The 26,012-nt window shown below is 28.4% G+C and overlaps 2 protein-coding genes across 2 annotated transcripts; one reads left to right on the forward strand and one right to left on the reverse strand.

Moving 5' to 3' along the window:
• Positions 1–1,045: 1,045 nt before the first annotated feature.
• eca (transmembrane p24 trafficking protein eclair) lies at positions 1,046–13,469 on the forward strand. The gene is made up of 4 exons (XM_087164781.1): positions 1,046–1,324; positions 5,860–6,080; positions 8,648–8,794; positions 13,268–13,469. The coding sequence occupies exons 1-4, from the start codon at positions 1,195–1,197 to the stop codon at positions 13,415–13,417; spliced, it is 648 nt and encodes a 215-aa protein (XP_087020907.1). The 5' UTR covers positions 1,046–1,194; the 3' UTR covers positions 13,418–13,469.
• Positions 13,470–18,358: 4,889 nt separating this feature from the next.
• On the reverse strand, positions 18,359–25,647 carry LOC107439729 (zinc finger protein 618). The gene is made up of 3 exons (XM_016052408.4): positions 25,408–25,647; positions 23,365–23,847; positions 18,359–21,134 (listed from the first exon to the last, which is right to left on the reverse strand). The coding sequence occupies exons 1-3, from the start codon at positions 25,497–25,499 to the stop codon at positions 19,085–19,087; spliced, it is 2,625 nt and encodes an 874-aa protein (XP_015907894.3). The 5' UTR covers positions 25,500–25,647; the 3' UTR covers positions 18,359–19,084.
• Positions 25,648–26,012: the final 365 nt, after the last annotated feature.

The following is a 26,012-nucleotide window of genomic DNA, read 5'->3' on the forward strand; positions in this document are numbered from 1 at the left end:
AACAATCATATCGCCATATGAACTCTGATAAATAAGATTCCAAATGAAATAACATTTCCAAAACGTACGTTTACCAAGATAAAGTTTCATGTAGTGGGAATTGGTACATTTTCGTTTTTTCGGTAAAATATTTCCCTCCTGAAAAAATAGAATTGCATCTTGTTTTGTTTTTAGCAAATCCCATGGGCGAATTTTCGTAGCACTAAAAATGGCGACAAAAAAGAATTGTTTTTTTGTTTTTGTTTCGTCAGCATTCTTTATTTTACGTTCCTTAGTTTCTAAATAATGATTTTTATTGAAACTTGAAATTTTTTGATAAAAATTTTTGTCAAAAAACTTTGTTTACAAAATTAAATTTCATAAAATTATGAGGCTTATGTATACTTTTTGTTCATTTTAATTTTTGAAGTAATATGATTCTTAAAACTATAGAATGTAAAGTTTAAATGGGCCTTTCATGTTATATCATTAAATTTAGTAATACTATTTCTCGGGCATTAGGTTTTAACTCTTATAAGAATATACATATTTTTTTTCCGTTAATGTACAAATATTTTTACGATGTGTTTTGGATATTCTTTCTCTAATAAAAAGAGATACCATTTTGTTTTCGCTTGCATAATAAAGAATATCAAGCATTTTTCTTTTTTAAGTTTAATTAGCCACAATAAAGAAGGAACGTTGCAATGCTACGTGCTACATAAACGACGTCTTGCCACCAAATCAAGATCTGTCGCCAAAATACTATGCAATACACAGCATGTCCCTTCCCCAAACAGTGATGTCATTTTCGACCAATAGCGTGATCCGTCCCAAGTGAGAATTAATCGCTCGTGAAGGGAATCCCAGCCGTCGAACAAAGGCTCGGACCCTCCCCCTAGGAAGTGACGTTTTGTATCGATAGCTATAGGAAAGTGACCAATGGCTTTTGTTTATCATTTAATCCCGACACAATAGCGATCAAAAACATCGTTAGTAAGAATATGACTTAAGCATTTTTAACAGTGTAAGCGTAAAGCTAAATATTTCTTACCTGGAATATATTAATACTCTCATTTAATTGCCTTGCGGTGTATTGATATTTGATATCTTACGTGGCTTTTAAAGTTTTGTATTCATTTTTGTTATGAATCGGGTGTAGTTCCCATTTTATAATATTCCAAGTGTTACTACGATATTTATTTATTTTCCAATATGTATATCAAATATATTTTGTCTCTCCTGATTTTATATTTATCTGTTGCATCAGGACTGTATTTTCATATATCAGAAACAGAGAGAAAATGCTTTATAGAAGAGATACCAGATGAAACATTAGTTGTGGGTGAGAAAAATAGTTCTACGATCGATAATGCTTGCAGACAAAGCCAATTTTGTGTAGTTAACTTTGTAGATTTTAACGGTTAACTTTTGGTTGAAGGTTAATAATGTATTTTACATTTAGGTTTGAATAAATCAGCTTTTACTTCGCTTAATTTGAGATTTCTTATGTGTTTGCTGGATACCTACTCTTTTTTTTTTAAAACAATCTCATTTAGTACAATTTCCTAAGAAAAATTAAGATAATTGCATTTTATTTTTGTATAACTTGATGAATGTATTTAAATCCTTGTTTAAGATTACAAATTCTTTTTAAGCACAGAAAAGTTTTTTTTTTTTTCAATTCTAAAAGTAATGCAATTATAAAAATGGTTCATTGCTTGATATATCAATCTTACTATTTGAGGAATTGTCATAAGTGTTTTTAGCATATTTTTTCTATAATGCGCGTATTTCCTTGCCGACTTCGATCGTAGGTGCCAAATAGATTTTAAACTTGCAAATTTTCTCTATTTATTACTTTAATATATGGATGTTTGTCCGAGGATGGGGTAGCTACAAATTTTTTTATTGAAATTGGTCCCTTTCTCTGATTTATTTTTTTGGTTTCTGATCGTAAGCATCCAAGATTTTGCAATTATTCTGCTACAGATCACAATACAGGAATCTCCTCCATTACTTATAATAATACATCAAGTTCTTACAATTAATCTACTAAAATATGAGCTAAGTTACGATATTGGTTTCAACAGTTTGCACTATATATAATATAATGTATGAAGTTGTTCACAGTTTTTCTCTTTTATGATAATCTATTGAACTATCTTGCTAGCACATTTTATCTATTAGAAATTTAAATTTTCATATTTTTTAGTTTTTTCAAAGCAAAACAATAATTTAATCAGCAACAACTACATATTGAAAATTTAGTTCATAAGTTGTTACCTCTAATGCTCTAAGAGTTATTAAAATTTTGTCTTGATATAAAGAATTTATTTAGTTGGCCATATATCTTTGCACACAAGATGGATTATAAAGAATAGCAATTAAGAATTTAAGTGTACAATGTTATAATAAGTATTAAATCATTGGTCTCAGCCTTATAAACCTTTGTCTTTGTATACTCAGAATGATATAGCTTAAGTGTTAAAAATTATAAATGCATACCTGCCAACTTTCACTCTATCCGAGAATGGATTTCCAGAGTGGTTGTAAAACAATAAACGAAAAACAATCTGACTGAAAAATATATTTATAATTTGATCCCGTTGAAATTCGCTTGCGCAAGGATTATTATGTTTTTATATATTTATTGTAATTATTTATATGTAGTGGTGGTCAAACTCATTTATAATTATCATTATAATTCAAAAAGTTAATCGGAATAGCCTGAGTATTGCTACCACTTTAAATATGGAGAGAAAAAACTTCCGGAATATCCGGAAGAGTTGGTATGGAAATTTTAATTTCACGAATTATGGAGCTGGTAGAATTTTGATTTTAAATCTTAATTTCAGAATACAGTTGAAATTTTTTTTTTAATACATATCTAATAAGATTCTGTTTCCTAATTCTGGTATTAGAAAATATTTATCTCAACTTTTATTGCTCTTCAAAGCCCTAAATGAGGTCCAATCGGTTCTGTTGTATAACCAACTCTACCTGTTGATATTAATAATAGAGAAATCTCAGTAACAAGCTGATTTCAGAATGAGTGTTAGTTGATGTCAATCTTTAGATTTAGCTCTAAGCTCAATTGACAAATTTCAGTGATTCCATAAAACCTAGCTACAACAACATTTTGGGGACAAACTAAATGTATTGTTGTCGAGGGATATATTGTTATATCGAAGTCCTACATCCTTTGGGGACACAGTAAGATTTTTTTAAATTTAAATGTTATATATGTATTAACTATATATATCTTTATATATTATACAAAAATTTAATTTGCAAAGTGGTAATTATGGTTAAATATGAAATCAGTGACTTCTTAAGATATAAGGGAGGCAATTTTTAGAATGGAAGGTCTTGGGGTGGTGTATGCAGGGGTCGCATTCCCCCTAAAATTCCTAAAACTATGTGCAAACCCTAAAATTCCTAAAAATCTGATAAAATTTTGTTGGTGTTCCTAAAAAATTAGAGTTATAGGCTAAATATAATTAAAAAAGCAATAATCTAAAATATAAGAATTTAACTGCATTAATTTAAAGCTGTTTTAATTTTTCCACATGGGAATTCTGATCCTGAGAGAGGTTTTTCGATAAATAAAGCAATGCTTAATGTGAGTCACCATGAGAATACTATTATGTCTCTTAGACTAATCAAAGATACCATTCGAAATTATGGAGGAGTGTTGAAGATCACCACAACACTATTGAGGGCAGTAAAAGAATCTCACAAATCATATCAAGAATATATTAGAAAAATGATCATGATTAATTTGTTTTTCTCTAACTTCTAATATAAATTGCTGATTTGAAATCTAATAATATCACACAATAGTTTTTCTTAATAAAGTAAGGTAAAGGGTAATAATGCAGTTTTGATTAAGAAGGTAAAAATTAAATAAAAATCCAAGTTGGTGTTAATTTATTTTTTCTCTTGATTTATTCTCACTTTTGCCTGTTCCTGAATTATGCACTTAATTTCTGATAGGTAATATGTAAAGTTGAAATTTCGTTTTTACACTTTAGAGATTTCATTTTTGACTTAATAAATTTCAGAGCTTTATTTTATGGCTTGCAATTATTTATGGTATGTGTGGATGAATTGTAATAATCTTCTGTTATGTAATAAACTACCGTGTGATCTGTTTTTATCCTAACAAAATCATATATTACCCCTAAAATTTTTTCAAAAAAGTTCCTAAAATTTTAAAAAACTTTGCTGCTACCCCTGTGTTGAAATCTGAATACAAAAGCCATTCACTGTGGTGAAAAGAAATAAGATAAGTGCAGCAGTGAAACTTCTCTTGTCAGAAAAAAACTGAAAAAAATGATAAAATAAGATTTTTTACATTATTTGAAACCAGGGTTCGTTGATTTAAATCAGCTTGATTTAAATCACGATTTAAATCATGATTAAAATCAAATGATTTTTTTAAAAAAATCATTGATTTAACAACTAATTTATATATATATATATTATATTGATTTTAAAAGTTAAAAAACAGTGCTTTAAATATTGATACTTTTATTATTTTCTTTTCTTAGTTTTAAAATTTATTTTAAATAAATTGCTGCATTAATTAATTTTAGTTGACAAAATTACTTTCTTTCTTGGAGTGTGTTAAACACATTTGAAATTACATGTTTAAAAATCTTTTGATTCTTAACATTGAAAGTACAGATTAAAGTAAATATTTAATGCTGTCTTAATATAGACTTGCATAGCTGTAGAAAGTAAATAAACATGATTTTTTTTCAAAAAGAAAAAAAAGCAAATGTTAATTAAAATTCTACCTTTTGATTAAAAAAGCATGGATTTCAAATCTACATTATAGTTTATTGATGGAAATTTCTACGTTTCTAAAGCTCGAGGTAATATTAAAAAGAAATTACCTTAATATGCCAAAAATAGAAAGAAAAAAAAGAAGCTGAGTTCAGATATTTTTTCCTGATATAGTGTCATTCTTCCCTTACAAAGTCTATTTGAAGCAGTAGGGTTTATTAACTGGTATTTTTTTTCCTTCTTATAATATGTTTACGGTATCTTTGAAATTATCAGATTTTCTTTTGTGAAAAAAATTCCAATGAGTACATAGATTTTTTTTAAATGTTTTTTAGCTTAACTTATGTATTTTGATATAGGATTAAAAATGAATATTTTAACATAAAAATTTATAGATTGAATATTTATTTTTTGATGAATGACAACATTTATAAACACAATCTGTTGCATTTATTTTGCCATTTTATAAATCATGAGGGAAAAAAAAAGAGATCACAATTTTAAATTAAAATTATGGTGTGCTGATTGAAACTTTGTGTTACTAGTTAAAGTAGTATTCTTTAAATTATCTATTTTATCTTGTCTTTTAATTTCAATCATGCCCTTGTAACAAAATGGTCGCTATGCATTATAATGAAAAGTTATTTTAGTAAGTTAGAACTTCTAAAATATTGTTATAATATAGTTTTAATATTAATTTAATTTTGATTAAACATTTATAAGGTTTTTTTAATCATAAATTAAAGCTCTTATAGTGTTTTTGAATAGAAATAAAAAAAATCTGATTTAAATCAAAAAAATCCGATTTAAATCAAAATAATCCGATTTTTTCGATTTTTTTTAAGAAAATCAAAAAAATCACGAACCCTGTGTGAAACCCAATAATATATGAAGAAAATAAGAAATAATTTTGCTTCAGAGAATGTCGCACTATTGAGAGGTGGATAACATTAATTCATATTCATGTTTGTCGGGATCGTGGAACATTATTTGAAATAGAGGGAATTGTTGTTGTAGCGAGAGTTCACTGTACTATGCTTTGTTATCTGTTCCATTTTTGTTAATGTTTTTTCTATTCTAATGCAGGAAATTATAAATGTGAACTTCATGATCCCAAAACTGGTGGATTTATGCCCTCCAGCCCTGGCATTGGAATGCATGTTGAAATTCGTGATCCTCACGAGAAAGTGATTATGTCTAAAGTCTACAGCTCAGAAGGAAAGTTCTCTTTCACCTCAAATTTACCTGGAGAGCACGTCATCTGCTTGTACAGCAACAGCACAAAATGGTTTAGTGGAAGTCAACTTGTAAGTCTTTAAATTTATGGTTGTTCATTTAAAACGTGGTGGTCTATTTACAGGCTATCCGCCAATCCTGGAATGTCATGATTTTAACAAAAAAAATTTATTAAAAAAATAATGGATTTAGGTCGTTGAAAAATATAATTTTTAAAGTGGAATTTACCCCTCCAATTTCACTGCGTTCCAATATTCCAAATATCTGAATTTGTAACAAAATCTCCACTCACAGTCATATTTTATTAAAATATAAAATGTTTTTATCATGTTCTTTAAATAATATGGTGTTCTTTCAAAAAATGTAGGAAAAAACATCATTTCTTGAGCGAGTTATCGTTATATTATTTAAGCAGGTTTTGGCTCGGGTCGGCGAGAGAAAGAAGCTCAAGCTCCCCTCTTTGAAATGCGCTATTTCTTGTTTCCATAGCAGCAGATGTGCTTAGACTTCATGGAGAGGGAAGTTTTTTCTGTAGACAAACTATATGAATTTTTTGCACATCTTTTTCAGGTGCATATTCATGAAAACATTTGGTTGTAATTTAACTAATCTAACTGTAATTTAACATGTTGCAAGTCCAACTTCTACATGTTGTTATTTTTTATGCTTAATAATTGGGGTTATTGATTTTAATAAAGAGAAACCTGATTCTGACAATAAAAGAAAATAAACTTTGCTTTATAAATTTCTATGTCATTTTAAATCTAGTGACATTTAGGTCTTAGTAGTTTTAATAATTTATTTTATGCCTCTTTTATATGGTTTATAATGAGGATTATTTTTATTATATGAGCTAAATTTGAGAAATGTTTATTCAATATTTTTTTTTTTTTTTTTTAAATGTAGTATTTACCTGCCTGACTGACCACACAAGTAAGGATGTATGCATATGGCACAATCAGAATTTTGTTTTAAAAATATAAGAAGAATTATGAAAATTAATATTTCTTTAGCACTTGATTTGTATCAATGAAAATTTTTATTTCTCTATATTTTGACTGCATTTTTAAAGTATTAATAAAAACGTTTTTTTTTTGTATGTTATTGCAAATAATTTAATAGTTATGATAACTATCTTTGATTATTATAAGCAATATAATTGGTGGGCTGTTATTATAAGTAGACATAATAGTTAGAGCTTTGTAGGGTTGCATACTTTTAACGTGTCAAGGTTTACATCAATAAAACTGCTTTTTTGAAATCTCTGTCTTGTTCCTACTCTTAAAATCATCAGTTAAAACATTTATTTTATCATAAATATCTTTAAATTATTTGCTGTAGTATTTTTCTTGAAGATTATTAGTATCAACTATGACTATTATTTTTTTTCTTCGTATAACAATAGTAAAGTAAAAGATTTGCTTGCTTATTATAATCAAATTTTCTCTTTAAAATTGTAACACACTTGGTAGACTCATTCTGTTTCACTATTTGGAGTTTAATAAATAAATGTTCTCACTTTTAATGTGATACTACCTCAAGTGATCGGAAAGTTAGATGATATGACAGTTATGGATGTTAGAAAATTGCAATATTCAACAAATATTTATTTTTTAGATTGACTCATGTTTATTTTATTTATTTATTTTTGCTTTTTTATCTAGTTTTACAAGATGCAAAGAATTTTTTATTAGAATACATTAACCCTTTCAACCCTACTTTTGCAGCATTAAAATTTAAATATAAAAAGCAGTTTATGTTAATGCTGACTTATTAAAATAAGTATACTGTGAGTTTAAAGTTTTCTACTTTTCACGTTTTCCAGGAAATCTCCATGGAAGAATATGTCCCAATCGTCTCGAATATTGTAAAAATACCTATATATTGCATAGGAATAAGTATTGAAAATAATATAAATGGATCAAATTATTTGTTCTGACCAGAAGTAGTCATTAGAAAATAATCAAAACAAAAACTAAAATTTTGTCTTACAATATTTTTATCACTAATGGGATATATTGCCCCAGTGATAAGCACAATTAAGATATATTGCCTTAATGATAAGTACGATTGGAACATTATGTCCCACAAAACAAAATCTGTCAATATTTCTTAAATCTAATACTAAATAGGTACAATTATTACTTATTGAGAACAACCATAACTATTTTACACAAAATATGACAAAAATACAGTTGTACTTAGCTCAAAGTTTAGAAAATAAATAAATTAAAACAAGATTGACTGGTTTGCTTGCAAACAGGAGTCTGCCATTTTGAATATGATAGTGTTAACAAGTTCCTTTAGTCATATTTTTATTCCCAAATGCCTAAAGAAAATATTTAAAAAAAAACTTGCAAAATTGGGATCTGTTTATCCATTAGAGAATGGAGTTTAGTCTTTGGGACATATATATCCCATTCTGGTTGAAAGGGACATGTCCTGAAAATCAGATTGCTCTTACTAGCCAATTTCCCAAGTTGTTTCTTTCCCTGTTTAGGTTTGCAATCATGTTGTTTATAAAAAGTTGCTCCTAAATGAAAGAAAGTTACTTGAGCTAATATTTCAGTTTATAAAAAATATTTGTTAAATAATAATTTGATTATATTTGCCTTCATATTAATTATTTTTATTTTAGCGAGTACATTTGGATATACAAGTTGGTGAGCATGCTGTTGATTATGGAAATGTTGCTCAAAAGGAAAAACTGACTGAATTACAGCTGAGAGTCAGGCAGCTACTTGACCAAACTGAACAAATAACAAAGGAACAAAATTATCAAAGAGTAAGAACTTTTTTTTTTTACTTATATTAACCTTCCAGGTGTTGAGCCCCTAGAAGAAAATGCAATAAAATTTTTTGGCCTTGCTATAAAAATTTTTAAGACAATGCATAAGTTCTTACATAAGTCATTTAGAGACATCACATTTGTAATAAGACTTTCTGTAACTGCAAAATCTCAATTTAAAAATAAAATATGCAACCAGCTGTAATTAATTCTTAAATAATAATTAACTTTTGAATTCAGTTTCAACTATTCATTTAATTTGATTATTTAAGCTTTTATTAATTTTGTTTGATTTAGAAATACAAGTTAAGTTATAAGTAAAAGATGCCAAATCGTTAATTAGAAAATTGTGTAACGTGCTACCCCCACATCATTTCTGAAGACTGTGTTCATAAAATGATTGATTGCTGATGTCTTTATGCAAATTATTAAGATATTCTTGAGGAAACTGGAAATTTTGCAATTGATAAATATTGCAATGGTGTTTTTGAAGATAGTGGTAATGTGAAATATCTGTTTTTGACTAAACTTGTGAAGACAGTCTGCGCTGTTTTTCATGGACAAGCATCTGTCTAACATTGTTTTTCAGTTAACAAGCGAATAACAACTAATGAAAGATCAAGAATAAAGTTAAACACATTAGTAGGCCTGAGAGCTGTTAAAGATTCAGTTAGATAAAATGCTGCTGGTATGGAAATCATAAAAGAGATGATACCGTTTTGCAAAGAAGCCATTTCTAAAAATGATGTGGAAAAAATAAACAATTTCAAGAAAAAAAAGTTGAGAACCTAAGCCCAGTCATTTTTTGATAAAATCATCTGAAGAGAAATTGAAAGGTTTTAAGGAGAATGTTTCTTTATGATATAATTAAAGTAGGAAATGCAAGGACTAAAACAAAAATCTATGGTTGACATTGGCTGGTCAAGCACCAATTGATGCTGACAATGAAAAGTTTTGTAGTAAGGAACCTAAAAGCAATAATAAGTAATTTTTCACATGATTTAATGAAATAAAAGGAACAGATTAAATTACTTCCTTAAATGATATGCACTTTTCTTTTTTTTAATTTTCCTATTGTGATAGTTAATCAGGGTTCCTACACAGTCAGGAAAATCTGCAAAAGTCAGGCTATTCTAAAATTAAGCTAAAAAGTCAGGATTTTTCTTACATATTCATAAAGCCATGAAAAAGTCAGGATTTTTCTTACATATTCATAAAGTTAGGAAAATAAAAAAAACTATAGTTCATTCAAAGACTGACAGGCAAAAATAAAGTTTCAAGGAAAAATTCTGTAATTCAAAATGTGTAATTTCCTCATAATAACATTCCTCTTTCCCTGGTAGAACCTGTCCTGTTAGCACTTTTCCTCTTGTTTATTCAATGATAAGGAATTTTTGATAGGGTTGCTAGGTTTATTGCTCTTTGTGTGAATAACTGGTTTACTGACAATAGTAACTGAAACAACAGAAGAAAAATCGAAAAAGAAATTTTTACTGTTTTGTGATGCTGCCAAAAAGCAAAAGAGTTTCTTAGAGTTTAATCCATAGCAAAAGAGATTAAATAATTTTTTCAAAATATTTGCACGGAGAAAAAAAATGTGAAAATTTGTGGGTGGTTATAAAAATTGTTCTTATCCTCTCTCATGGTAACGCAACAGTCAAAGGGGGGTTTTCAATCAATAAAAGCTTATTGGTTGAAAACCTCAATGAAGACTCTATTATTTCAGAAAGGCGTGAAAAATGCTAGATGCTGTAAAAGGATCTAGAACAAGATGGAGACATTCATTAGAAGCCAAAAAAAAAAAACAAGAAAGAATAAAAAAGCTGAAATTTCTAGAAAACGAATGAAAGAAAAGATAGATGATTTGAAATTAAGAAAATCTAAATTGACGAAAACTGTTGCTACTGAACTGGATGTTCTTGATTCAGAAATTGTCAAACAACAAAATATGTTGAGAAATATTACATAACATAGGAGCCCCTGAGTTTCTCCGGAAACTTACAGTATTACAGAAATAAATTTAAAAATACTGGGGGGAAAAAAAGATATTTTTGATTTGATTTTTCTCACAAGTTGCATAATTTTTCTATCTGAATTTTTATTTGTATATAACTAACTTTTCTTGACTTTTTTCCCCTTTATATTTCAATATTATCTTTTAAAAGAAAAGTCAGTTGTAAGTGAAATTGTGATTTTTGAAAATTAATATTTTAATGTAACAAATGTTTTAGTATGTTTTAAGAGTAAATATTATTTGAGAATACTGATACATATCTCACAGATTTGATTAACCCTTTATATCCTGATGACACTCATGCATTTGGTTCCACTTAACATTAAATAAAATAATCTTTCCATAATCCAACAGATTTTCTTGATCTTTTTATTTAAATAGTTTTTGTATCTAACTACAAAAATACACTAAAAGTTTAATCTAATCCTGATAATTAAAAATATGTTTCACAAGTTTTCTGAAAATATAATTTTGGATATAAAGTGCTATTACGCAATTCCACTTTAATATATAAGTGTTTATCCTATTCAATCTATGATACTTATGACTAAGTAGCATATTATTACTATTTGAAACTGCAATGTTAAAAGTTTTGTTGGAGTGGGAAATGGCGGGTCTGGAATTTTATTGTAAAAGGTCAGGAAAAACCTGTAAAAGTTAGGATATTGTTTTCTCAAAATAGTGTAGGAACCCTGTTAATTTTTGAATAAATTATATGATGTGTATGATCATTGTCACCATTCAACTGTTGAAAAGTGCTTACATGTTTTTTTGGTGTTAAATAAATAGGTTATGAAATTATATATATTTATACAGTATGCTCTCGGTACCTCAAAAACCTTATTATGTCAAAAAAATATTTTTCCCCTTGACATTACATATCAACCTAATGTTAATTTGAATTTCTATGTCAAACAGTTTCTTCTCAAAACCTTACATATGTCAAATTCTTTTTGAAATAGAACAGTAATTTTTTCACAAAAATCACAATGAAAGTTCATTATATACCAATTCTTTTCTATTTAATGCATAATTATTTTTATCTTAATTTTAAAAATTAAATTATCATTGTATTTAGACTTATAGTCAACTATCATTACACACATATTAAATAGTACTTATTCTTATGTTTTACGACTCTTCTTTTTAGAGTTCTTTTTGGAATGTATTTTTCTACTTTTTAGATCATGTTCAGTTTTGAACTTGTTATCTCAAATTTTCTTTTTTTAACGTTCCTTCAACAACTTGGTGACTTTGAGAGATTACTGTATATATATATGTATTTGAAAGTTCTATATTTTTTTCCTAAAAAATCCAATATTTTTCCTGAAGAATCCTATCATTTTTAATAGTCACTTCCTATACCTCGAAAATCATTCCATAGTTGGAAAAATTTAATAATTTAGTTAAAGATCTTTCTAGTATCCTTTAATCTTTCCCAGCATTTGGAAATACATTCTAATTTAATCTTTTGCTCCCTGAGGTTCCCACCAAACCTCCTCACCTGTTTATCTCACTTTTTATTATATTGGTAGTGTGTCCATTTTTGTGCTTTATTCATGGTGTTTTCTACTTTAAACTCTGTAAGGCTACAGTCCATGGTGGGCCAAGGCTACTGTGCCCATCCCAGTTTTCTTGGGCTCTAGGTGCAGGAGCAGAGCAGATAGATGTTCCGGTTCGGTGGTGAGCTGAACACAGAACCCCCAATGTTCAGTCCACAAGTATGCTTGGCAGTCGTTTTATTGACCCACTGAAGAGTCGATACATGATACTAAACTAAAATAATTTGTTTAAAATTATTTTTATAAAGTTGTGTTTTAAAATAAGTTCTCCAAATCGAATTGCAGATCATGGTATTACTAGATTTCTATTGAACCTATTTAGTTAAAACTTGATAATTTATTTTAGTATAGCATGTTGTTTAAATTTATGCTAATACTTACATTGTTAAATATTTTTGTTTTTTGGTCATAATGAATTCTTTTTATATCAAAATCTATAAAGTTATTATTTTTTTTTTATAAACTTTTTGTATTTCAATTTTGTTAAGCTAGTAAGGTTTTAAAAAGTGCATATTTAACAGTCTTTTAAAATATATTTTGAGTTGTTAACATGATTTGTAATTGTTTTAGCCAGATGTCATAGCATTTTTCGTTCTACAAATGTTAACTCTAAGAGAAATAAAATTATAACAAATTTTATTGTTTCACACTTTTGTGAAACAATAAAAACATTTTATAATTTCATTTCTTTTAGAGTTTAATTCTTTGGAGTAATATTCCTTCATATTTAAATTTTTACAGTTTTTATAATTTAATTTCTTTTTATTTTTTGTTCTTCTACTATGCAATATCTATTCTTTATGTTAAACTCTTGTTGACCTGTGAAAAGACAACAAAAGTTCTATACCAATATTTTCCTTAGATCTTAACACTTAAATGTTTTACTTTTTTCAGTATCGTGAGGAGCGGTTTAGACAGACCAGTGAAAGCACCAACCAGAGAGTTCTGTATTGGTCCATTGCCCAGACTCTGATTCTTTTAATGATGGGATTCTGGCAGATGAGGCATCTTAAGAGTTTTTTCCAGGCCAAGAAGTTAGTCTAAAGGCAAACAATCATCTGTCATTCATTTTGTGTTAATAAACTTCATAAAAATACTTCCTGTTCAGCACTCTGTCTTTCTGGGACCACAATAATTGTCCTAAGCTTTTTATAAAACAAATTTTCCATTTCAATACGAACAACGGGAAGATTCCGACATTTAGAAATTTTTATGTGTAGACTTTATAGCATTTAACTAAGATATTAAATAAATCGAGCAGTTCCTATAATTTTTGTTAAAGTAATAAGAATAATAATTATTTCATAAGTTTAAAAACCGTGTGTTACAGACATAATATAATGCAGTATGTTACACCCATAACTACCAATTTTTAATTTCTAAAAATTGGAGTGAGTAAAAATTTTATGAACACTTATTTTCTCAAAAATTATATGAACGTCTCAGAATTTTGTAACTCAGTTTTAGGTTTTTAACACTGGATTGCCAAGGGAAGTAATTTTGACTGCTTTTTAATTTCAATTCGAAAAATAATGATGTATATAATGACACAATTTCTTAGAATTTCATGGCTTTTTGTACAACATATAATTTTCTTTATCGTTAATATTTACTAATAACTTGCTATATAACTGTAAATAATATAAAAAATATTAATTTTAAATAAATTTATTTACACATTATTTATACATTCACAATCCAGTCATTTTGGCTGCTTTTGGGCAATATAGGTATTTACTAAGTTTCAGTCTTTCTAGAATAGAACATTAGTAAATGATAAAATTGTATAATATTGCATTGTCTAAAGAATTAAAAAATTAAGTCACAGTATGGTACTTACATATTAAATTTTAAGTTAATTTTTATTAAACATATTTTGGATAAAGAAATTTTTTGTTAAAAAAATCAAAAGGTTGAAAGATTTAACACTTTTAATTTTGTTTTGAAGTTTTATAGTTATGATTTTGTATTTTTAAAGTACACCAGGGTGTAAAACAATTCTATTTTTTTTTATATATAGTTATGTTGTTTTTTAATATTTTGTTGAAATAATGCATAATAACCATTCAAAGACCATGTTACGCTTTTAGACTGTAGATTGTGATATCTCAGTCTAGAAATATTTATTTTAAAGAATCTATTACTGTAATTCTGCTGTCACTCAAAAATTATTCATATAAAGTGTTAGGCAATAGTGCTAATTACTACAGATCTTACACATTTACTAACTAAAAAAAATAAATTTTGGTACATTTTTCTTATGCTTTCATATCTAGTTTCCATATTAATTTACCATGTTAATCTGCAGTGTTATAAAAGAAGCCCTCTGTCAAAGAGACTATCAAAATTAGATACATACAAAAATTTCTTTGTATCATGTCAAAAAAGTTATGCACAAATATCTTAAAAATTCATGTTAAGTTAAATTTTTTTACACAATAATAATTTTAAAAAAATAGAATAAGCTTATAAGCAAACAGTCAGTCTTTGGAAATCATAATTATTAATTTCTTTATTTTTCAAAATTTTTGTTACTTGCAAACATATTATGGATGTATAATTGTCATATTTTCAAGAGGAAATTAATAGTTATACCTTGTAAGCACCTAAAATGTCTAACTAAATTCAACGCTTATAAGCTTTTTAGCATAAACATTTTTTGTTAACTTTAAATGCTTGTATATAATGTAACTTTGGTTTCGTGCAGGATTTTTTTTTATTTTAAAAATAAATATTTATACAAAAAATGATTGCTAATTGGTCTAAATATGAGAATTAACCATTTGTTTAATAAATACTAGTGCAATGTTTTGTATGATGTACTTGAAAAATAAATAAGCAATGATGCCAAATTAGGGAGATATTTATATACATATTTAAAGATTTACATACACATTTTTTACTTCTCTGATTGTAAGTGCTTATATTATTTTCAATTTTGACTTACAGGATTATGCATGATGTATCAAGGCTGTACTTGTAGCCTGAAAAATATCTCTTGTAAAATTTCCGTTATATTATTTGTCCAATGTTGACAGGTATGAATGATGCTGTTAATGAGAAACATACTAATCACATTGAAATAATATTCTGACAACTTTATTTACTCAATCCACATTCACTTAAAATACATTTTATTTACATTGCATCTATATACATTAATTGGTCGATAACATATCTGCACATTATATATAGTGCTGCCCATTTATCTTATAAATGAGTACTATTAACATTTTTTTAGTCAAGCTTTCCATTTTTGGCTAATTGTCTTGGAAATTATAACATTTGGCATCACTACAACATGCCAATTTTTAAAGTTCTCAGCAACCTCCAAAAATTCATTGAGAGAAAAGAACATCTTCAAATTTTGCATTGAATTCTTTCTCGAGTAAAAGAATAAACAATTTCTTATATTTTTATAACTATGTATTTAAGAAATATTAAATTGCATTGCTTCACAAATATTGTAATTCTTTATCATGGCATTTAATAAATCAAATATCGGCACCATATTCAATATATATTTCATGGACATGCACATAAGGAACTATTAAATTTGCAATAAAGAAATTAAATTTTTATTCGATACACGTGTTAGTGAAAATGATTGGAATATATTTCTTTTATAAATCTCGTAAGTGTAATTATACAGGGCTGCTAACTACTACACTTATCGTAAAATATTTGATAGAGTGGTAGACAATGAAAATTTTAAACTTTCAGAAAATTTGAGAGCATTTTAAAAGCGTCACCACAAGAAAGTTGGAAGAATGTGGTATTTCATACAGGGTATCTGCTACATTTAAGATTTTGAAATTCATGAGTTTCCATGAATTTTTCATGATATACCGAAGTCACTATTTTCTCCGACAAAAACACAATAAATTTTAAAGAGCATTATAATAACATTAATTGAAATGATAGATGTAACTAAAACTGTTAAACTCTGCATCTTCATATTTATAGATTTTAAATTTAAAAAACAGAGTAAAGAAAGTGTTGAAGCAATAAAATAGCTGAAAAAATACAAAAGCAAATTATTATTTTTTCTTTATTTCTGCAGAATTATATTCTAGCTCTCATTTCAGAATATAAAAAATTCGCCAATGACTGGCATGCTTCAGCTAGAATTTTAAATTAATAAAATAAAAATAATAAATAACAAAAATTCTGAAATTGCAGAAGTTTAAAAGATAATTCGCTCTAGAAATGATGTTTTTTCTTTCATTTTTTTAATGAACACCATAATTTTTAAAGAACATGATAAAAACATTTTATATTTTAATAAAATATGACTGCGAGTGAGGATTTTGTTACCAATTCGGTACACCATGAAACTGGGGGGAAGGGGTGAATTCATTTTAAAAAATAGATTTCTCGGCAATCTAAATCCATGATTTTTTTTTAAAAGTTAAAATCATGATAAATTATAATCAACACCAAAATTCACGACTTTTCAGGTGTGCCAATACCCTGTTCATATAAAGTTTTGTAGTTGTGTTGAAAATAACTAAATCAAAGAATTGTACATCAGAGGAAGAAAAAAAAACTTAATAACCAAAAATTTGGAAAGTTATCATCCCTACTTATACAATTATATTATCCAGGGTTCATACAGAGATCAAAAGAAGAAATCCAAGGAGTCCAAAATTTAAAAACATTGCGTAAAAGATAACTAGACAGTTTTTATTTTTTTTTTTTAAATCAAAAAGCAGTTACTATACAGAACTTGCAAAAATTTATATTTTGCATAAGATATTTTCCTCTAGCCCTTTTGAAATAAATTTCGACTTTGTCAAACCTCACCAAGAAAAATAAATAGTTATAGTAATAATTATAGTTAAAGAAAAATAATAATGAAGCTGGAAAAAATGTTTATGTGTGAAAACACATAAACATTTTTTCCAGCTTCAAATATTTTAATAAATCTTGTTAAAGTACATAGTACAGATAATACATAAGAAAATTTAAGGCAATTCATCTATAAAAAAAAATCACAGTAAATCATTAATTAAGTCTGCTTGTAACATGTAAAATTAAAATTATTTGCTGTTATTTTTTTCTTCTAACTCTTTCAATTCAATTTCTTTTCTTTTAAAGTTTTTCTTAAACTATTAGATTTTGACAGCTAAGTTATATTGTTTCGTTTTTCTGCATGGGCAGCAAATTCATCAGCAGACTTAGTAAGTTCATCTATGCAACACAATAATCTAAGGAGTTTCTAAGGACTAATTTGGAAATCTAAGTAGTTCCAAGGACTCCTTGGAGACCTTTTTATTTCCAAAGATTATAAAGGAGTCTGTATGAACCCTGATTGTCACATGTGCATACTATCCATGTAAGTAAAAGAAATATTAGAAAAACTGATTCTGAGAGCATTTCACAGAGATATTCTGGTATCTTTGCACAAATCAAGTTTTTCTGATTTTTAAATCCTGGAAAAACTTCTATTCATCCAACCACACTTTGAATAATTTTCTTGATAGTAATTTTTGGATCTAAAATTCATAAACTTGAATTTAAAAAAATAAAAAACATTTGGGCAAGCCAGTTGATGTCTTCTGACAGTGATTGTGCCAGTTGATTAGCCAGGGAATTAGCCAGTTGAATATATTCCATATTTTTTAGCCACAGTGACTCCTCCAGTAAGTCTTAAAAGCCAAGACCCAGTCAGTAATATAGTTAATAAGGTATAAAAGGGGTGATATCTTCTCAGTTCACTGGTATTCTTTGTTCGACAATACTGCTATGCAATTGAAGGGGGGAACGCTAGTACAGGTAGGTACTTTAATTATGTTGCACTAGATCTGCACAATGGGCTATTGATGAGTGTCTGGGAATCATCCCCGAGGGATGCGAGTATAAGTCTCTCATCATGCCCTAGCAATGTTTTTCCAATTACATAGCAGAATTGCCAACTTTGAAAGCTAGTAAGCATATGTTAGACATCACATATAGGGTGGATTCTGTTTTGCATGAAAATAATCTTATTTAAATAATTTATTCTTTATAAAAAAAAAATACTTATTACTGCTATTTTATTAAAAAAAGGAATTAACAATGAACTTTCTACCACATATTATAACCTGGCCAAACTTTTGTTTTACAGTTAAGTTATATAATTTCAGAAAGTTTTATATAAACTTAAACAGACTTTTACAGTATTTCAAAAATTTGGAAATATATATTTTTAAAAAAATGAAGTTGTAGTAACACACGGCACATGCATATTAACTTTTGTGGCTCCCTGTTTATATAAAATAACTCCAAGTAACAAATGACTAAGTTAACATAATTGATATTTCAGGTAATTTATCAGTTATACATAAATTAGCACAATCAGTCCATTCTGACTCTTAATCAGAGTTATAATCCTGATAAAGTTTACATATCTGATATTTCAGTTAAGGAGTGTATACAAATCCTTTTTATGATTACACCTCACATAGTTAGAAGTGTGTTGCATATCAGTCTGTTCAAACAAAGTCAGAGTTAAGATCATATTTAATGTCGATACAAATAATAAAACTTAACGGTATAACATTTTACAAACCACAAAAGCTTCATCAAAAAACTATGTTTATATAGTCGCGTGGAAGAGAGAGAGTTGTTGCAGGAAACATCTTTATCCTCCTGGCAGACATGATATCAAGTCAAATTCAGTAAGTTATTATACACAATGTTCCAGACTAAACAAACAGGTTCGACATTTTACAAACCACGAAAAGATTTTACAAACAAAACTTTGTTTACATTGTCAGGCGGAAGAGGTAGGCGAGGACAGTGGACTTGCCAATTGTTGCTCCAGAAAATCTCATTGTCCTCAACACAGCTGGCAGGACATGATAATATCCATTGAGCTATTTTACACAAGTCCGGATATTGCTCAGAATGTGTTTTCCAGTACTTCAACACATCAAACCGACTTTCGTCTTCCAAGCCGAGCAGCTGGAATGGCTCAGAAAGATATTTCTCGAGTTCTTGTGTCGCCGCTTTTTCGCATCTGTTTGGATCATACAATTTCCCAGAGGGCAAATAATCCGATTCGGAGTAGGGTCTTCGAACATCCACCAAATCCTCTACGTTTGGCGATTCCATACATTCTTTGATAAGATTTCTCAGCTTTGCGTTTGCCTCTTTGTACTGAGTCGGAAAACCGAAATTCGTTGATTTAAACCGAGGATCCAGCACCGCTGCAATGTGATGCTCCACGACCAAGTTGCTGGTGACTTCGGCCATTTCGAGAAGCATGTTACTCTTCAGTTGTTTTAAGACCGACGAATCGTCGTTGTCCAAGGAGCAGTGTTTTTGCAACTTGGAAATCCAAGGAATAACTAAGTTGATAGTTGGTTTATTTTGATATGACAAATGCAATATTGCATCTTCAAAAAGATTAAAGAACTTCACAATGGATGTGATTGTAGACTTTTCAACGGACAACAAGTGTGTAGAACTAGTATCGTTCAAAATGCTGAGAATGCAATCGTACTGTTCTTCGATAGATCGGAACAAGGCTAAAAGGGAAGTCCATTTGTTGTCGGGGCATTTTATTAACTCTTCTGGAAGCTCGTATTGGTCAGAAATTTGCTGAAAGTAACTGACAAGATCGATGCAGCTGCTCAGCAGATTTGTGAAATCAGGAAGTTCACTGTCCGTCATGGCAAATCCTTTACTGGCAGTCTGCTGAAGACTTTTTGTCAGGTTCTGTATGCAGCACTTGACACACGTTTCTTCTTTAAAAACTGGCACAAGATTGGATTCATTGTCAATGGCAATTAATCGCTTGAATGGCACAACAGGTTGGTCAGCGAGGAACAAATTCAGCCACGTCCGAACAGCCTCCGGAGTTTTTGCATCGTAATCGAAATCGTCTGTATGAATAATTACATTCTTAAGCGCACCCCCAGAATTGACGTAGCTACAATGAACACTCACAAAAGGAAATTTCACCTGCTCATCTATCCACACGCTTAACCTGTAAGTGGCACCATAGGAATGCTGAAACTCTGTGTAGAACTCATTAACGGATGTAACATAAAGGTCATTTAATATAAAGCTAGTCAATGTCGGAGTGGCACATAATAAACTATCGATATTAACATCTCCGTAGGTTTGACCAATCTTGATACACATATCTAGTATCTTGCGAAATTCTGGCTCTTGAATCATGCTTAAAGAGCTCTCGGTGCTGAGAGCACAGTTCAACAATTTTTCATGTGCAGGTATGGCATCACTTTCATTAAAAGCAGCTGTAGGCAGTTTTATGCCTTTTTTATTATTTGGAAAAAATATTATATTGGGGGTGGTCCTTTTCTTGCGTTCTTTGGGTCGAGAACAGGTCCTTATGTGGTAGCGAAGTGTAGACGTCGATTTCTGGGAATCGTGTATAAATAAGGCTAAGCATTTAAAACAACCGACAAAAACTTTTGATAATACCATCTGCTCATCACCACATCTCCTAATGTAATAGGGTATTTTTAACTTTTTTGCCTCACTGCGACTTATCAGGAGCCTGATGTCTCCAAACCAATTCCAAACATCACTTTTGAACCGTCTGTTACCCTTCATGTTCATGAAAGATTTCCTGGTGATTATCGCTTTCTGTTTTTGGAAGAGCTGTTCAATAACTTCTTTCTGTTTGCGAGGATCAGTTCTAAAACGCTTCACCTTAGCTGTGGTTCCATCTTGTGAGACTATGATAGTTTTATTTTCAGGTACGGGTTGATTCTCATCATCCATCTTATCATCAGATATGAAAATACTGAAATAAAATAAATAAATTACGTTTAACAATACAACTGACCAAATAGAATGCTTCTGGTAATACACAATAAAACAAGTTGTTTTCAAGTCATCTTATAATTTTTCATATCAAAACATTAAAGCGAAAGTATTTATTAAATAGCATTACAATTGACAAAATATACTGGCCTATAAGCAAGGATGAGTTGGGTAAAAAAAAAAAGCTGAAAATAGAAATCCAAAAATGATCACAAAACAAATTTTAAATAATGGAAAAATTCCTGAAATTTGTGCAAGAAATGTATGTAAGAAGCATATATCTGTAGAACATTATCAATGTGTTAATAAAAATGTCAAATTATGAACAAGGCAAAATAAAAATGTAAATTTTTTTTTTAATTTTGCGTAAACTTTGATCTCGATGCATGAATACAAATTGCAAGAGGAGATTTTTTAAATCCCTTGAATACATATTGAGGTGTGTAATTTTAGATCGCGTGGATACAACTCTAGATGTATAATTTTAAATCATGGGAATGAAAATTGAGATATGCACGTGAATATTTGATTTTTAAATCCAGAAAATGCAATTTTGAATCGTGTTTACATAGGTACGAAAATGCATGAAAACGAATTTTTTTCTTCAAAAGTTTGAAAAAAACCTAATTTTTTTATGTTAAAGCAAAATTTGTTTTTTTTTTCTTCTTTTTTTTTTATTAAATTTTTTAAAAAAAGAATAGAATCATGCCAAAGAGCAATCAAATTACACCAAATTGCAATCACAGATTGAATTGAGCTGAAATTGATTTTGAATACACATACAGAAATGTCAGCCTCAGAAAAACTAATTTTTTTAGGAGTAAACTACAATTACAACTACTTTATTACAAATGTAGTTAACTGCATAATTTTTATTTTATTTTTTAAAGTAGAGATTATGAACTGCTTTTGAAATGTAGGCATTTTGACTACTTTTCAGAGACAAATTTTGCTGGAGAATTTAATTTACGCCACCATTCAAAATTGTTTGGAATAATAAATTGGAATTGCTGATTAGAATAATTAATTGGAATCTCCTATTTAAACATGAGGAATTATTAAAAAATATTTATGTTTTGGTGTGCCAGTTTACTATTTTAAACCCTTTTTTTACAAATTACTTCTGCTTATCACTGTTCACAATAAGGCCTTTGGTGAAAGCATTCCTAAAAGCGTTTTGCCAAAGGAATGAAAAAGTATTTTTTTTTGAAAAAGTTAAAAAATATATAAGGTTGTTTAAAATCTTAATTTACACCTCAAATAAAACAGAAATTTCTACTAATCATCAAAAACCAGTGTTACACGAAAAGTTTGCTTAATGCAAATAAAAGTACAAATAAATAAATTAAAACTAGTAGCAACAATAATATGCTTTCAGCACACTATGAAATGTGTTTTGTAGAGCATGAAATAATCATTTATCTTATTAAAATTAAAGTTATTAAAAAAAGTTCAATTAGAAAGTTTAAACCAATTCAAATGTTTTCAGTAATCCATAAAATATAGTGTTATTTCTAAATTAAATCGCAAAATACTTAAAACAAGTGACATAAGAACACAAAACTAGAATATTATTATTTGTGCATAAAATACAAAGTGAAATTGAGTTATTATAATCAATATATTTTTCTCTCAAAATTAAAATTCATTTTACACTCTCAGATCTAAATTTTTTGATGTCAACTGGTAGCATAATCACCCTAACTTACATGTTGTAACACAGTATTGTAAAGGTTTAAATGTTTCTGGCCAAATCTGTGACTACTCAAAATTACCAGATTTGATAATTTCATAGATTCCACCAGATTTGAAAAATTGCCCACAAATCAGTCATGATAAATCTACAAATGACTTAAAATTAAAACTTTAATGCTAAGTAAGTATATAAATGAGATTAAAATATTTTAATGTTTGAAAATGAGTCAAACATATATTATTAAGCTTGCAAAATGATCTGCAGACTTTGAATTGCACCCTCTACTTTCTTCACAAAAAAAATGAACAATTTACTTAAGAAAAATGACTTTCAAACTAATTTCAATACTTAAAAAAACAATGAAAATTCAAAGGCTCCAATTTGAGTGAACGAGATTCGAGCCCAGTTTGAGTAAGGGCTTTAATAACCTTATTTTTTTAAAAAAACTAACTAAAACTAAAAAAACTAACTAAACTAAAAATTAGAATAAATAGCTAAAAAAATATATTATTACCATTCTTTGGGTCTCGTGCAAGCCCTGACGTGATAACGAAGTGTGGAAGTTGAATGGTGCTGAGAATCGTACATAAATAATGCAGAGCATCGAAAACAACCCACAAATACTTTGCATATCATCTGTTGCTCATCTCCATTCACTCTTATGTAATAGGGTATCTTCAGCCTTTCGGCATCATTCTCAGTAATGAACAACCTCACATCTCCAAACCAATTCCAGACATCACTTTTAAACTGTTTGTTTCCTTTCGAGTTATGCAACGAAGTCTTGTTGACGATGGTGGCTTTGTTCTGAGCCACGAGCTGCTGCATGATGGCCTTGAGCTTGCGCGTGTCAGGGTTAAAGAACTGGCCACCGGTATCCGCACAAGCATCTTCTATGTCGGTGACTGTGGTGTCTGTTTCCTGCACAGACGCGTGAGTTGGGATGATAGAGCCATCCTGGTCAGCAATGCAAATTACAATATTTTCACCATATGCGCTGTAACAAAATAAATAATTATTAAGAATGAGTTTTTAAAAATAAATTTATCACAGTGGCCATACTACCTCGGAATATTTCTGGGTACAGAAAATATTTCTCCAAATAATAATAATAGTAATGCAGTAATATTATTAATATTTTACAAAAATTGTATTTTTTATTTTACATCTTAAACTTTAAAAAAAAAAAAAAAAAGGTCAAATTATGACTATTGAAATACGAGACAAGATAGGATACTTTAATGTGGGAAAGGGGGGATGATAAAAAGAACATAATTTTTAAAATGAACTATCTTTTAAGCTTTAGAGATTTCAGATTTTTTTCTTTTTATTTTATAATTGAAATTCCAGCTAAAGAAAATTCTAGCTTCATTATGGAATTTTTTTATTCTGAAAAAATTTAAAAAATCATGACCATTTGCTTCCCTTCGGATGCACGAGAAAAATATCTTTTTAAGTCTAATTCTAGAGGTGAAAAAAAATTTCTGCTGAAACTTTTTTATTTTTTTACTTTTCAAAGGAAAAATCTATCCCCAAGAAATCTGTAACGTTTTGCGACAATGCCGCTGTAATTCTGTCACAGAGTATATGACAAGAATTCTGATAGAAAAATAAAATATTTCGTGCAACTCTATTGATAGAGCAAGTAGGAAAAAAAGGGTCACAATGTTCCACCTCCTTTTAAATCCATTTCTATCCAACTTTGTTTTTAGCATGTATGAAGTTTCATAAAAGGTAGCATGATTCTAGGCAAGCCACAAAAAAAAAAAAAAGAACTACATGGGAAATACTAAGAAAGCAATTAAGGGGAAATATTAAGTTTTGAGGTTAAATATTGCTGTTTTTCATCATGTTTCTAAAAATTATTTGCATATTTCATATTATTATTTATTTCGCCTTTACATGAAACACAGGTGGACTACCATACAATGTGCCTAAAATTACAATTTAATTTTAATAGCTTATTTATTTTAACTAAATTTACATATTAATTCATAATTACACAAATGTGAAATATTAATATTAGAAAATAATTAAAACAATAAAAAGTATCTTAATATTATAATAAACTGATAATTTTTTGAAAATATTAAATATAGAAATATGTGAATAATAATAAAAATGTGTTATAATAATTACAATATAAATTTATATAAAAAAGTGGAATTTCTATGCTAATAAAAGAATTAAAAAAATAGGATAAATTAATATAAGTGTAAATAATTATAATAATTGACAAGGTGACACATCATTTTATCAGATAAATAAATAAGCAACGTTAGAAGGTACAAACATACTCTTTCATGTTAAAATATAAACAAACGCATGATCATCAAACTCAGGTTTTTAGTATGTCACATATTAGAACTTAGTGTAAATCTGTGATGCAAATCTTTAGGTTTAATATAGGTAATCACGGATTTACACAACGCAGTTTAAATCAGCGATTGCTTTTACACAATAAAAATATGTTAAGATAGAGTTGTTCAAAGTATATAAACGGAAGTTTGCATTTTTTACAAATATTGTAGCCTTGCAAATAATTCATTGCTCTTACCCAACAGTTTCGTTGCAATTCAAAGTCTCTAATGCATCAACAAACGCCGCAACATCAGAACTACAAACTAATGAGCTAGATGCGTTTTCCATTATTTTCAGTCTTCACTTTTGGAAAACTATAAAAGAACAAGATACATTTATATATTTAACTAATTAATAAACGCAACGAGAATAAACGTTATAGAATATTGGTAAAGTATTATTAAACTAGAGTTTTAATTTATAATAAAAAATATGCATTTTGCTTGCATAGCGGAACATTCAGAGTGATGCCATTAAATTTTTATTTATTTCAATTTAAGGACCGTTTTTGTTGTACGCATCTCCAACGTTCCGATTCTAAACAGGTTTTTATAATGAGTTATTGAGTAAAATATGTTGAGTGCAGTTTTAATCATTTTAAGTCTGCATCTGCATGTTCATTATTTAAGATTGTTTCAGTTTCTTCGTTAAATGTTTATGTTGAATTGTAAATAAATTTGTAAATAACACAAAATTATCAGATTTAAGTAAAATTATTGAGTCTGGTTAAAAAATATTTAGGTAATTTTTAGCTTTAAATTCATTGCTTAAAATCGTATTTTATATAACTAAGCCATCCCG

This window comes from Parasteatoda tepidariorum, chromosome 5, assembly GCF_982258835.1.
Source record: "Parasteatoda tepidariorum strain Cologne lab strain chromosome 5, Ptep-v5.0, whole genome shotgun sequence".
Classification (NCBI taxonomy): Eukaryota; Metazoa; Arthropoda; class Arachnida; order Araneae; family Theridiidae; genus Parasteatoda; species Parasteatoda tepidariorum.